The sequence below is a fragment of the Pezoporus occidentalis genome, unplaced genomic scaffold (genome assembly GCF_034315485.1).
Source record: "Pezoporus occidentalis ecotype Australia unplaced genomic scaffold, CSIRO_AGI_Poc_V1 ctg137, whole genome shotgun sequence".
Lineage (NCBI taxonomy): Eukaryota > Metazoa > Chordata > Aves > Psittaciformes > Psittacidae > Pezoporus > Pezoporus occidentalis.
In genome coordinates this window covers 309,724-325,651 of record NW_026913177.1, presented here as the reverse complement: position 1 = coordinate 325,651, position 15,928 = coordinate 309,724, and the positions used below count along the sequence as shown (strand labels likewise).

The following is a 15,928-nucleotide window of genomic DNA, read 5'->3' as shown; positions in this document are numbered from 1 at the left end:
ATCATTGTTGTCATTGGTGGTAGCGGTGGTGATTTGTGTTGTACATTGGTTGCTGGACTGTTCTTGTCTCAACCTGTGGAAGTTGCACTCTTTCGATTCTCCTCCCCATCCCTCCGGGAGCGGGGAAGGGGAAAGCCCCGGGGGGGGGCTTCGATTGCTCTCAGCCCAGCACCACTCACTGGGAGTGAGTGAACAAGCTGTCTGGCTAGGGTTTAAACCATGAAAACTAGCAACCCAGAAAAAAAAAAAAGATAGAAAAGAAAATATACAACAACCTAAACCACACTTGCCAATTTACCTTTGGTCCTTAATGACAACCTGCAGAGCACATGCTGCACTACAGTTCTGAGATCCGGCATCTTCCTCCTCCTAACTGTTGATAAACTTTTGCAATGATACTGAGCAAACATTGGTATGGCAGAATCATGAAAACAGGATATAACAGTCTCTTAAATAACCTCACTCATTACATTCCAGCATGTGCAGTGGGGTGAGGAACGATTTAAAAAATCCTACACTGTTGCTTTTATACTTCATGATACAGGTTTCAAAGGGTTCAGTCAATATTGCATTCACACTACTGACTGCATCTGAGTTTCACTTCAAGTTCTACTTTCAGTCCAGGAAGAAACTGTGTGAGCAAAGAAAATAATTTTTATAAGGAGCTGTATAACTTAAAAATCTCCTTGTAGTTCAGGTCAGAAAACGTCCCAATAATTCCTTTTGCTTGACAGATTTAGGAGGTCATCTTATCCATAATCTAAAAGGCATTTCCTATCCATAAATGTGGCCAGTTCTACATAAGGCTCAACCAGACCCCACTCGCCTGTGGCATTCTCTGCTTTGCAGACTGGGATAGGTTTCATTCTGCACTTCTTCAGACTGATTCACAACAGAGGTTGTTGAAGTGCCAAGTCAATCAAAAAAGGTTTTAGCTTGAGTGAGTCAGAGCAAAATCCAATGCTTTTTAGCATTTCCCACCAACCTTCAATGAGTCAGGAAGGAAAAGAAAAAAAAAAAGAAAAAAATTTTTGAATGCACCTGGAACCTGTAGCCCCAGATTGAAACACCCAAACTCATCAGACTCATGATTCACATCTGCCATTAACAGAGACTACAGCTCCAGGTGGCTGTGCTACAGAGATCATGCAGGCTGGGAGAGTCCAAAGCTTTAGGTTCCCAGACTAATTGGGTGTCCTGCCTGACAGAAATTCTGGAAATACCATGGGATCTGACGAGGGGTTAAAAGCTCTGGGTGCCAGCCTCAAGATCTTCACACTCCACACCACAGCTTCACAATGCTGAGCCTGAAGGCTAAGCTTCACCTGGGGTTCCCCTCACCTTTCAGGGTAAATCCCACTGGTTGTCCTTCCCAGGAAACTGAGCATCAAGCCTGACAACAGCTAAGCGTCCTAAAGCTTTCTGCCAGTCCACCATGTTGCAATGCTTTGTAGGGTCACACCTCTCTAGCTGGGGAAGCTGGGTCTGACTCACAGCTGTGGACCCTTGGAGCCTGACTCAAGACTTTCTACACCTTGGCTTTATAGCCTAAGGCTCAGAGGTGGTTAAAGTCCCTGGGGAGGCAGGGATTTCAGGGTCTCTGCTTTGTGGAGATGGCAAGCAGGACTCCCCAACAGCCTGCTACAAATCCAAAGATTGTTCAAAAGAAACCTAGTCTTTGATGTATTGGGAGTTCACTGAGCCAAAGTTATTTCAGAGAAAACATTTTAGTGAATCAGCATCTTTTCACAAAACTAAGCTTTGGCAAAGGAAGAAGAGAATTCCCAGAAACTTCAGTAGAGAAAGCAGCTTGAAGTCAAACTACAGTCTGCTTCACTCCAAGTGTAACCATCATGGACTTATGGTGGAAACAGTTCAGTATAAAGCTGAACAGAAAGGGGTTTTAGAGGCTAATTATTGACAGTGGCTTTACAGGTTGATGAGGACTGGATGGCAGAGCACATTTAGACATCTTATCTCTGGGAACAGTTATTTTCCTATTGAGGCATTATGACTGTGATCAAGTAGAATGCACAGAAAAAGCATTTCTTGACTTCAACTAGCCCTAACTGGGGCTCAATGAGGAACATTCACTGCTGTATGACCAAGGCAGTGCATGAGGATCATAGACCTTCTGTGTCTTAAGTGTTTGCACACACAGGGCTATGGGCAGAACACATTTGGTACAACAGAGGTTTGAAACAGACTGCTCTAACATAAGTCTGTGGAATTAAAAGTAGAGTAGAAAAAATAGGACCAATTATTTTTATAGCTTGTCCAAATGCCTCAATTGATCATACTAACTTTAGAATGCAAAAGGCACCATGCACACTTGACAGGTTTGTTCCTCTGACAGGTACATCATGTGCTGGTGATTCCTGTTTGATTTCCTTCTTTAAGAATACCTCAAACAGGGTTCCTTGTGGGTGTGGTGGAAAGTGGAGGTGGAGAGTGATTCTTCTCTGAAGGAAAATACAATTACCCAACTAACTGCTCAAATGGATGACGAGTGAACAGGCTTTCAATGCTCCACAGCAGCTCCAGTTTAAAACAACACACTCTGCATCACACATTCAGCAACCTGCTGCTACTCCCAAACTCCCTATAGCAGAAGGGAGTTGCGGAAAAAAAACAACCAAACAGACCCTTTCATTTTCCCCATGTTTTTCATATTGGAAGGTGCTTTTTTATCTCATTGAACACAGAAGAGAGACTTGCATTCATGAAGTTGCGCTGTGCTGACTGAGGTGCTACTGGAATACGAACTAGGGTCACAGAGGTGGGGGGTGACCGTGTGTTTGTGCACTCATGCTCTTCGATGAGTGCCAATCATTTCTGCAGTTTGTTCATCACCTACACACTGTCAAACATAGACAGACACACACTTCTAATCTGCTCCTTCCAGTGCTAAAAGCAGACAAGTGTGTGGTAATTCTCCAGGTTAAAGATAAACTGTAACGAGGGGGAGAGTGTTTTTAACAAGCACATGCAGCAAACCTGCAAGGGACAATCCACAAAGTGCGGACGTACTCATTTGTACATTGTAACCTGTGTGTTCAACAGCAAGTAAAAGTACAGCAAGTACAGAGAATATGTACACGTTTTGGGGAGATTTAGTTTCTTTTCATATTTTTTCGCCATCAAGATCCCCTGAGTTATTCTCCTCTCACAGCAATATGCCAATCAATCAGAAGAATAACAGATGAGTATCAGCAATTCAGCACAGTGTTTCTTAATCAGGGAATCCTGGAAAGTTTAGTGAATGCTTTAAAACCTTTTCTTTGGGACTTGCATTTAATAAATGGAAATACTTTCCCTTCGACGAAGGAGACAGTAATGAAGAGTAATGGTTTTAAACCAAAAGACAGAAGAATCAGGCTAGATGTGAAGAAGAAATTTTTTACAAAAAGGATGGTGAAACATTGGAACAGGTTGACCAAGGAGGCTGTAGAAGTCCCATCCCTGGAGACATTCAAAGCCAGGCTGGATGCAGTTCTGGGCACCTGATCTAGTTGAAGATGCCCCTGCTCATTGCAGGGGGGTTGTCTGAAGGTCTCTTCCAACTCAAACCATTCTATGATCTATGATTCCATTTTCTATTTTTAATATGACCATCTCCAAAATCTTGTGTGCCAGTATCAGTATCCTGGATTAATCCAAACACAATTCACTGATGAAATCAAACAGTCTTGTTTCTTTGTTCATTTGCACCCAATAGTAGGGGTGCTCAGTGGATTCAGCAGCAGCTTAACACCAGTTCCACTGCAATCAATAGTAAAACTCCTGAACACTGCAGCTGGAAAACAATTAGGCTACTTTTGAATACATTAAGAAAAAAAACTGATTTGGCCATATGCAGGCTAAGAGTTCGTGAGTTTGGCTTCACTAATGTCAGGGAAACTGTCCTTCTTATGATCAAAGCTGAACTTGAACCAAGTTACACTATTCAGTCCATTTCTGTGTCTGTCTCAGATTTAGCTTCTCACTGATGCTGTTTTGATACTCTGGTAATGATTTCTGTAGACCAGGCCTCCAGTCAGCAGCTGAGGACAGCCAGGTCATTTGTTTGAAAAGCCTGAAAATGAGGTATTACAAAGCAAAGATGCTGCTCTCAAGTATTCCCATTTTTAACTTTGCTTGGGGGACCCTAAATTTTTGCATCTGCAGACACCTTGCACAAGCACCTCTCTTTATGCTCTGGACAGAAATAAGTGATTAGAAATTCACAGCTCCATGAACTTTAAGGCCAGAGAGGCTGTTGTGTTAATCTAGTCAGAGCTTACCATCTTCAACTACTTCCTGCTGCAAGTCCAGCAGCTGAAGCTCAACTAGGATCTAGATTTTAGAAAAACACATAGCAGTTTAAGATGAAGTTTAATAGTCTTTTAGAGGGAAAAAAACCCCACCAGAGTTTCAGGGGGCTTGTTCCAATCACTAACTTTATCCAGTAATTAAACAGGCCTAGTATTTCTACATTTCTGTCTACCTACAGCTTCCAACTACTAGTTTCCAAAAAGATTTTTGCCCCCAAGACTGTAATACCCTCTATTATTAAATGCCTATCCTCCTTATCAGTATTTACAGACCATGATTGTTATATCTTAACCTTGTCCTTAATAAAGTAGGCAGATTGAGACCCTTGAGTCTCTCATAAATTAGGAGCTGGGATCGTTTACTTACTCTCTCAGTTACTTTCTGAATTGTGCCCAATTTCTAATCTTCTTCCCTGAAGAACAGGCACCTCAAGCAGACAGGCTGCATTTCAGCAGTTTTTTCAGCAAAACAATGACAGTTATTATATTACTTTCTGTAGCAAAAGGGGGAAAGACAGAGAAAAAGGAAGAAATCACCATGGGGGAGAAAAGAAGAATGAAAGGGGTTAAAAGGCAAAGTAACAATTGAAAGAAAATGGATAAGGCAGGAAAGACTCAAAGTAGGACAAGGTAGTAAGAAAGTAAGTTGCTATTGAAACAGAAACTCAGGAAGAAGCAAATAATACAAAAAGACCATGTGAAGCAGTGCCTGTTTACAAGCATGCTTTTGTAAGTTATCCTGGCAGTTCCAAGACGCTGATCCTGTTAATTATCCCTCCACTCTATTTCAGACAATCAGTGATGTCTGACAGTGATCACTGCGTGGTCCTCTCTGCGTAAGAGCACACACTATACCTTTTGCAGAATTTTTCAGGAAGCAGAGCTCATTAGCACCACAAGCCACTGAAACAACCAGCAACCTCCCTCAAACCCACCACCATGTTTCAATTGACCTGCATGAGAAAAATGTGCAGACTGTCTTTTCTCATCCCCCACCCTGGAAATACCTGACTCACTTCAAGGCCAGCACTGGACAACTCGGTCAGAAGAAACAAAAGGCATATAGACACAAAGCACACATATGGAGCTCTTGTCTTCAGTCATCAAGCCTCACACAACTGTGGTTTTCTCAAGATGCCTGTGTGTTCAAGTAATCTGCCCAAGGCCAGCTGTTCCCTTCTTGCTCTTCCCCTTTACGCTCCCACTGCTTCTACTACCAGTGGCTGTCCAAACAGTACTTCATCTGATGGTTCACCAAAAGAGTAGGTTTGTTGTTTATTCTTTGGAAGGAGGGAGAAGAAGCGAACTGGTGAGGTGGTAAAGAGCAAAGGACTCTTTTGAGTACATCTCATGAGACACCTCGATGTTTCTAAACAAGCTTTTGCCATGTCAGAGGAAAGATTTGCTTTAACCTTTATATTCTGAAGTTATAAACTCCAAATGCTTGTGCTGGTACTGAAAAGGCAACCAATAAATAGTGAATCTCCCTGTTCAGGAAAGCTTACTGCTTTACGGACACATTCAGCTTTGTATTATGGGCCTAAAATCCTTCTCCACTATCCAGACGTAATTCAGGGAAATTAATGAACCCTGTTTCAATCTCAGGACACTCCTTATAATGCACTCCTTCCTGAAATCTTTCTGCCAATTTGTGCTAGAGCAAGCTAGAGGTACTGTGGGAGGCAGGTCTCCACATCATTGGGGATTACCAGTGTGGCTGAAGAAATACAGCTGAAGCTTTCCCCAGTGGTGTGAAAGCAGGAGTGAGAACAGAACCAGCCCTTCTGTTCTCATCTGTGAAATTAAATTTGTAGCTTTGCCCCAAAACCAGGCTCCTAAACAGGCCCAAGCTGGAGCTGGGAAAGTAACACTGCTTCCCAGCCTGTCTTTAGCAAGTCAGGGCATGACAAAGGAGAAAGCTCACATGTGCATTGAGCAGCCCTGTCCTTTGACAGGGCAGCAAGTGCTTGGATAGTACACTTACTGCAGCCTGTGCTGCATCGTGCCTGCCTGTGTATTATCTCCATAGCAGCAGTTCTGCTGAGACCAGCTGCTTCAATTCCAAAATTTTCTCTCCAGAAATATCGATACTATGACATTATGATTAGAAAGCACTTTACCAAATGCCTCTCAATTCTGCACAGCTCAGATGAAGAGCAGCTGCAAAAAGAAGGGACAGTTCCCTGAACATACAGAAAAAAAACACTGCAAAAACATTGGAGAAATGCAGGCTGTAAGAAGCAAGTCAAAATGGAATAATGATGGCAGAGAAAGCAGCCTGCAGTATATGCTTGTGCCTGTCATTTTAGATGTTGAAAGGACCATGAGCAGACTTCCTCCTTATGCTCTAGGATAAATGGCCACAGCACTGCAGTGCTACAGCTTTGTGCGGCAGGTGTGTGTATTTGTCAGATCCAGTTTTCTGTCCAAGGATAGATTAGAGCAAAATCCATCACAATCTGGGCCTGGTTTAGGAGAGTAGCTGTGGTCTTGAATCACTTGGCTCCAGGGACTGCTCTGCACAGCCCACTGGCAAAGAGAGTTACTGGAACTGATAAGCTTGTGGGGAGATTTACAAAGCAGGAATGCCACCACACCACCATGACTTGGCTTCACTGTTGGCTATTTCCCTGTGGCTGCTGACTCCATGCAGCAAGCTGTCAGCTGGATGCTTTGCAATGATCACACTGGAACTGCCAAAAGCTGCAAGCATTTTTCCCCATCAGACAGGCTGGATCAAGCTGGCTAACAGCACAGTCAATTCCAAATTCACTTAGAAGTCTCAGGCCCTGTCTGTGACCATCAGACACAGGGTATTCCTGAAGGCATCTGGTTACTGAGTTTATACAAGAACTGGGCAAACCACTCCAATCCCATCTGTTGTTCCAACCTCCTGAGCACAGAGAACAGAATCCTTGAAAGAGAAAAATCTGATGAAAAATGTCTGAAAATGAGACTCACACTAGAACAGGTGATCCTCCCAAGAAGGATGCTGTGCAACCTGACAGAAAACACGGCACGCTTCAGCACGCAGCTATGTAAACAAGGGCCTAACACACCATTTCTCTACTCAGATTTCATACTACAACTGAGCAAATACAACACAACCAAAGCAGAGAGATCACTTTGCTATGCTAAATGATTTGCTTCCTACTCCGAAAATCAATGAGGTAAATAAAATGTTTTATACAGATATCAGACAGCATCTCTCAGCAAACAAATGCTCATGTTTTTGGACGATATTCCTATGATGTTACTCTGGAAAATATTCAAAGTGTTTAGAGACTCATTCAGATTTTACCATTACACACTTTGCTTTTGTTGTGTTCCATTTATCTGCTCAATCTCCCTTCAAAGTTGCAGTTTTCTTACCTATTTCACTTTCTAACTTTTGGTCTATATTAGAAGACTGTTTGAATCCACAGTACTGCATTGAATACTTCAATGAAATTCCTGAAATGTAAGTCTCACCACACTACAATTGAGTTTAAACTTAAAGAATCCTTCTCTGGAAAAACAAACTTACATTGTATCACAGTATCACAGTATGCTAGAGATTGGAAGGGACCTCAAAAGATCATCTAGTCCAATCCCCCTGCCGGAGCAGGAACACCTAGATAATGTTACACAGGAATGTGTCCAGGCGGGCTTTGAATGTCTCCAGGGAAGGAGACTCCACAACCTCCCTGGGCAGCCTGTTCCAGTGTTCCGTCACCCTCACTGAGAAGAAGTTTCTTCTCAAGTTTAAGTGGAACCTCTTGTGTTCCAGTTTGCACCCATTACCCCTTGTCCTATCATTGTTTGCCACTGAGTACAGCCTGGCTCCATCCTCGTGACACTCCCCCTTTATATATTTATAGACAATAATAAGGTCACCCCTCAGTCTCCTCTTCTCCAAACTATAGAGACCCAGCTCCCTCAGTCTTTCCTCATAAGGGAGATGCTCCACTCCCTCAATCATCTTGGTTGCCCTGCGCTGGACTCTCTCCAGCAGCTCCCTGTCCTTCTTGAACTGAGGGGCCCAGAACTGGACACAATATTCCAGATGGGGTCTCACCAGGGCAGAGTAGAGGGGAAGGAGGACCTCTCTCGACCTACTAACCACCGCCCTTCTAATACACCACAGGATGCCATTGGCCTTCTTAGCCACAAGGGCACAGTGTTGGCTCATGGTCATCCTGTCGTCCACTAGGACCCCCAGGTCCCTCTCCCCTACACTGCTCTCTAGCAGGTCGTTCCCCAACCTATACTGGAACCTGGGGTTGTTCCTGCCCAGATGCAGGACTCTACACTTCCCCTTGTTATATTTCATCAAGTTATTCCCTGCCCAACTCTCCAGCCTGTCCAGGTCTCTCTGGATGGCAGCACAGCCTTCTGGCGTGTCAGCCACTCCTCCCAGCTTAGTGTCATCAGCAAACTTGCTGATAGTACACTCAATTCCCTCATCTAAATCGTTGATGAATATATTAAATAATACCGGTCCCAGTACTGACCCTTGAGGCACTCCACTAGTTACAGGCCTCCAACTAGACTCCGCCCCATAGACTACAACTCTCTGGCTTCTCTCCTTCAGCCAGTTCGCAGTCCACCTCACTACCTGATCATCCAGACCACACTTCCTCAATTTAGCTGTGAGGATGCTGTGCGAGACTGTGTCAAATGCTTTGCTGAAGTCAAGGTAGACCACATCCACCGCTCTGCCATCATCCATCCACCGTGTTATTTCCTCATAAAAGGCTAAGAGATTGGTCAAACATGATTTCCCCCTGGTGAAGCCATGTTGACTGCCCCTCATAACCCTCTTATCCTTGATATGCCTTAAGATGGCACCAAGGATAAGGTGTTCCATCACTTTCCCAGGGATGGAGGTGAGGCTGACCGGTCTATAGTTACCCGGGTCCTCCTTCTTGCCCCTTTTGAAGACTGGAGTGACATTTGCTTTCCTCCAGTCCTCAGGCACCTCTCCTGTTTCCCAAGACTTGGTAAAGATGATGGCGAGTGGTCTAGCAATGACTTCCGCCAGTTCCCTCAGCACCCACGGGTGCATCCCATCTGGACCCATGGATTTATGGATGTCCAGATTGCTCAACTGATCTCTAACCCATTCCTCATCGACTAAGGCAAACCGTTCTGTCGACCTGTCTTCATCTAAGGTCTCAGGGGTAACATTCACTGACTGCATATTTTTTTAATCTCAATTTTCTTTCTGCTCGTAGTAAGATTGCTATACTTACTTGTGCTGGAAAACAGCTGACACACAAGTACATATATGAAACAGCAGTGTAAAGATATATGCTCCATCTGCTTATAGGAAAGTTACATTAATTAAGTGCTCTATGCTGCATGCAGACATGTTAGCATCATTTGCAGGAGACGGCTTGATGGAATTCTGTTGATAGCAGTACAGTTGTGTTCCCTCCCATCAAGCCGAATTTAGCCCTTCTAGTCACCAAATCACATGAGTAAACTTTATGCATATATTTATTTTATTTTTAGGTTTCCAAGATCAATCAATGACACTCGTGTAAGGAGATTGGTATTGCAGCGCTAGGTAAAAAATGAATTAAGTTCTTCTGAACACTGCAGTCATTGGGATAGACTCTTTGATGGATTCCAATGGCACAGCTCTGTGGATTGCAAACAGAATTATGGCTTTAAACAGTCATGGACTTTGGTGCATCAGATCATAATGAACCCATGCAGTAGAGCAAGCAGTAGGAGTATTTAAACAATAGATTTCACCAGCCTCTTTTAAATCTCTTCCTATTGACATCTGTACACCTCAGTCTGCAAGGTACTGTAATCATTATGCACTGCTGCAAGGTGGATGTCAGGTACCCTACACGCATCTGCCCCAGCAGAGAAGCAACTGCTGCAGCTGACCATTTATTTTGTTCACACAGCACAAGAATACTTCCATTTAATTTCAGCTGCCCTAGCCTCCCCCATAACTAGATTATTGTTATCACGCTCCACGTGTACTGACAAGGATGTTTGTTATACATAATTAAAGATATTAATTTTGCATGGAACAGAAGACACAGAGCCAAGAACTTAATTTTTTTCTTTAAATCTCCCATTAGAAAATTACCTTCATTAGCACCGACTCGCTGAGCTTCTCTCTGTTGACAATTTTTATAGCAACCTTCTGACATGTGACACAGTGAACCCCCAACTTCACAAGCCCTGCAGGAGAAACAGAGCAAAACAGAAAGAAATAACTGGTTAGAGACAGTTGCTGTTGAGATTTTTGCTATTAGGATGCCACCCAGCATTTGGGAACTTTCAGCAGTCCCTCTCCCAGCCGATAAGGTCTTGTGAGTAAAGACCCTGCAGCCCACATTGTGACCATTTGGCAGTGAAGCTGTGAACATCCTTAATGCTGCTGCAGCTTCTGCCACTAAAGCTGTATTTTCGTTGAAGCACGGTTTTCCAGCTTTCCCCACTCAATGGGTGTTCTACCAATAAGGAGTAAACTTGTGCCAATTTAACTGCAGTAGGCTGAGGGCTTTTGCTGACACCCAACATCAAAAAAAGCTCAGAAATCAACAAAAATAAATGGTCAAATGTCCACAGTGTAGACATTGCCTCTACATTTTCCTAGCTCCTTCCAAAGCTTTCATGATCATAAAAACGTACTTAATTATGCTTTCCCTTACTGCTTGAATTTACTCTGCTGTATAAAGTTAATGCTGTGATGAATGCCATTATGGCATGGAGGAACATCAACATATGCTGATACAGTTTGAAATTCTTTTCATTTGTTATTATTTACTATGTTCTTGTCCTCAAATAACTTACGAGTGCTGTTACATGATTATATTGGCAAAAGGATATGGATATCCCCAACAGGATCAGGATGTCTGAGCTATCACCAAAATATGGAAAAAAACCTCCAAGAATTAAAAGAGGTAAGTAACATATATGCAAGCAGTATCTTCTGCAAAACTTTTATTTAAATCTGCTGACTTTCATGCAAGTACATTGAGGTATCTCTCACAAGTGAGTTTAAGATGGTCTACTGAACTCTCAACTCTTACTGCCATTAAGAAAATTTGTACCTGGAAAAATGGTACTTTGTAGGTGTCATTCCAGTGAGATATTGTTTGGTTCATCTTTCACTCATGTCACGCATGCACTTGACAGGCTGGATCCCACCCCACTCCACACACAGTATACCAAATTGCTATTTAGTTTAATTCTGTCATAACTGAAGTAAGAAAAAATGGCACCTCCCTGGTGTCATTGTGACCTGCTGGGCTTCGCAGAGCATTTATGAGCAATGATATCTTACAGTAAGAAAAGGTCTAACTCAGCTCACAGCTCCTAGGTTGGGTTGCAGTTAAGATCCTGATCTCATCCCCTGATGCAAACCCAAAGCCAACATGTTGCTTTATCGGCACATTGAACAAAACAGATCTGTAGTCCAGTGAAACAATGAGCACAGGACTTCACAATTCTTATCAAGGGATGAATATATAAACTATTGCCTTACTGTAAACTGTCCTCAGTGAAATAACCTGGAGTTTCATCAGGGACTCTAGCAATCTCCTGCAGATAACTTGTCCATCATTTTGCTACACCGTTAATCATAAATTTGGAACCATTAATCACTGGTTATTATGCAGAGAAATAAAATCCCAACTTGCTTCCAGTCACATCTCTTTTACGGTGTGCTCAAGTGTTCTGTATATTTCTAGTCACATAATTTCTAAGTCTCATCTGGTTAAATGCTGACATCTTTACTTTCAGCTGTGACATAAACAAGTCACAAAAATTAAGAGTGCAGCACAGTGACAAATCCATTTGAAACTGTATAGCTATAGCCTGTCCTCTGCCTGAAGTGGCTAAGCACAGCTGGGGGAAGATGCTACAATGTCCAGCCACGCTCACTCTTACGTCTGAATTTTGTCTATAAATTTATAATATACCCACAGCACTACTGGCTCAATTGTCACCGTTCATAGCAGCTGCAGCCATACTTATGCTTCTTCTCTTTGCTTTTGTTCTGTGTTTGGATAGTGGCTACTTGGCCACATAGCTTGTCAAAAGCGTGCACAGTTTCAATCTGTGCTGATCGCTTCCTTCCTGATCCCAGCACAAATCACAGCCTTATATCACTCTTAGAGCACAACCACATCACTCACTACATTGCCTTTAGTTACACTTCGAAATCTCAGCAGAACTTCTAGCTCAGTCCTTTATAGCTAGACTCCCTGGATCTGTGCACTGTGCTGTAGTGTAATGTGCTGCAGACCAATTATTTTCAGAGGTCAACAAAGGTACACAAACAACTGCTCTTTGTAACTGGTCCTTCACCATGAAGAAAATAGAATAGCTTCTTTCTGGTATCTCACACTTCAGGTTTTGATTTCAGATGTTGCTCCCAAATCAAGACATCTGTCCCACTGATCCTGGCTGATCTCTAAACTATTCTTCCCTTTTTTCTTCCTCAAGCACCCTGTCATTAAGTCATAGAAGGGTTTTAACCATGAACTTCTGGGACGCCACCATGCTGTACAAGCAATCTTTACAGCATCCTCTGTCCTTCTGGCTACTTACCTACCACAGAAACTCAAAAATTAAAAGTAAACCATTCTGTTTACTCCAATAAAGAAGTTAATCAACTGTTACAAGACACTGCACACCTTGCAAAAATCACACTGATACAGAACCGCACTGATTTTATACTGAATTAACTTCACTGACCTCAAGAAGGCGTTCTTGATTTACATCACGGTACCAGAAGACAGAATGAGAAAACACATGTGAGATTTAATGCATTTTTCTTTTCTCCTGATTCACATATTAAAAATAAAGGAAAAAAAATGCACTGTCACCACTGTCTGGTTTGTGGAGACAGAAGACAACCTCTGAGCAAGCCCAAGACAGCACTTTTCACTGTACTAAATTCAGTGAGTGTTATTTTAGGATAAAAATAAAACATGTCGCTCTGCCTTGCCTCTTCCTCCCTCCCTCCCCCAGGTACTTCCTTTTGACATTTGCATGCCAACCTAATAAAAAAAAAATAAAAATCTCTCTTGGCAAGTCCATCTATAGGATAAGGAACCTGCCACTATGAGGAAATCCTAACAAGCTTCTGCAGGAAAGGCTTGTATTCAGAAACTCTGTTTCTGTCCTGTAATTCCAGTCTAGCGCATAACTACTCAAAGATGATACTTGGGGATTTGAACTCCTGTGGGCTCCTGATGCTTAGGAAGCCTTTTTACTGACACAGAGAACATAAACCATCCAAGACGCATTATTTATCTGTGCAATGACAGACCTTTAGAGGGAATAAGAAGTCACTATGTGGCTTCAGAGTAAACTGCTGAGCTGTTATTGACATGGAAGTGGCAGAAATGCCTGCTTAGGAACAAGTATTCGAGGTGTGTTTAAAGAGTTGTGGAAAAGGCTGTGTGTCTTCCAGTTCTCTTTCTCCTGCATATGCAGGTGCTAATGAGCACCTTTAATCTATAGTAAGCCTCCAATATAAATGCATCAATAAATTTGGTACTTGTAAAAATTGTGAATGCATTCAGGCCAGCACAGGTACCTGTGTGGTCCCCAAAGGAAAAGAAACAAGGGTGCTGCTAAGAGGTTGCTTTGCACTGGCTCGACATAAAGCAAGTCTGCTAGGCAACAAATAGAGCTTGAACTTGTCAGCTTCATGAGTAATTAACCCCTCAAATGTAGACAAGTAACCTTTGTGATTGTTAGAGTTAACTCTGGTCTGTCCTGGCAAAAAATCTAAGACTCTCTGGGAATCAAGCACTTGAAGTTTGCCCCAACCACCCACATAGCTGTCACATATACTCTTTCAGGCACACTTCAGATTTCCATCCATAGGTGGTTCCTGTGGGCTCATGGGCACTGGCATGCCTCTCAAACAGACCGTTACATCCTGTGAGCTGCAAGCATTGGACTGCTTTTGATCTTAGCCACTGAAATGCACCAGAACCAGCTCTATAATTTCAGGTTGGGAAGTAAAGAAGGAAACATGAACATGCTGAAACACAAGGGGATGTGCAAGCTAACATTGTCTTTTCATTTATAATTAAAAGCCACAATTTGAAAACCAATTTGAAAACCAATGAGCATGACCTCAGATGACACAAGGGAAAGATGCCATTCAAGGAAGAAGAGCAAAGGCAAGCATACAGGTCTGAGGCAGCCTAATGCCACACTGACCTGCTAACAACCATGCCTGCACATTTTGGTGCTGGTAAACTCCCACTCTGCAGATGCTTAAAGATATGTAGATCTTCTCTGAAAAGGACGGGAGCTTATGTGATGAGCAAGGGACAGATATAGACCAGCTGGACAGGTGGACAGCCCATCCTGACGCAGTACAGAGAATAATCCTTTGTTTAACCCAAGAAGAATGTACTGTGGGGATGGAGAAACAAAAGCTTCCCTCCAGCTGAGACAATATATTCACCGTGAATCCTTAATTGCAGCAAGTTGTATCTGTGGCTTATATTGTAGGTGGCAATCACTTCCATGACTTTTCAGCCAAGGATAGGATTTCAAAAAAGCCTGATTTACTTCTGCCTTGCATCTTGTGTAGCAATTTTGTCTAACACAGACCGAATAAAATAGTAAAAGTTGTGCTATTTCATATCCATGTTACAGTTGTGTAAATAGCAGCAAGAGGAAACACAGCTATGGACAGTATCACCTTACTAATGATCCTGTTATTAAAACCCTTCATTAGAGAAAGAAACGTTCTGGAAACAAGAGGGAACTGTTTTTCAATCCAAAGTTGGAGTCTGCCAAAGACACTGATCTGAAACAAATTATCATTGTGTGTGTGAGAGAGACAAATAATGAAACAACATTGTTGTTTAAATACAGCACTTACTGTATACTCATTTTTTATGAATAATATTCACACAGTCTTTCAGAAATGTTAAACACAAGTAACTCATTATCCTGATTTTTAACCATAAGGCAATTAACTACTTCAAGAAGCAAAGAAAAGTTAGGTACATTTACTACTTCTAATACATATGATTTTTACGAGAATAAATGGAGGCTTTTCATTTTCTTTTAAAATAAAACCAACCCAATGCCCTGTTTGTAAGTATTGATAAATTTGTGCAGCATGGAAAGCAGCCACTGATTTCAGAAGATCATCTGCACATCGCATGTTGCTTGCTCTTCATTTCACTTCAGAGCACATTGTCAAAAAACTTCTTTAAAAAGTCTGAGTAGAAAGCTCTTGTCTGGCCAGCAATATCTATTTTGGCTGGATAAGCAATTAAAGAAATGTCTAGAGAGAAATATCACTCCTCTTTTATCTTGAGTTAGCTAATTGCCAATTAATTCAAGTCAATGAATACTCTGCAAATGTTAATCTAGGCTCCGCAGGACACAAACATTTGTGGTTTACTTCAGGGCTCAGACTAGTACTGGGAGCAAACTATCTGGATTAAAGGCAGATCGTAGGCTGAACAAACTCTGTTTTTTAAAACGCTTAGCGTGTGTACACCGTTGCTGCACGAACTTTATACATATAATTGTTACGTACAAGTAAAGCAATTTATCCCCACAAAATGGAGATTGCTGTTGTAAATATTAAAAGTATTTATGGATGCTCATTCCTGAAAACT

General features: G+C 42.2%; 1 protein-coding gene across 13 annotated transcripts in view; it reads right to left on the bottom strand.

Moving 5' to 3' along the window:
* Positions 1–15,928, bottom strand: part of BRSK2 (BR serine/threonine kinase 2) — a 331,220-nt gene that overhangs the window by 161,372 nt on the left and 153,920 nt on the right. For all 13 annotated transcript variants that reach the window (XM_062609356.1, XM_062609358.1, XM_062609359.1 and 10 more), the window contains exon 2: positions 10,405–10,499. In XM_062609356.1, coding sequence (XP_062465340.1) covers positions 10,405–10,499 — 95 coding nt within the window. The remainder of the gene's footprint in view (positions 1–10,404; positions 10,500–15,928) is intronic.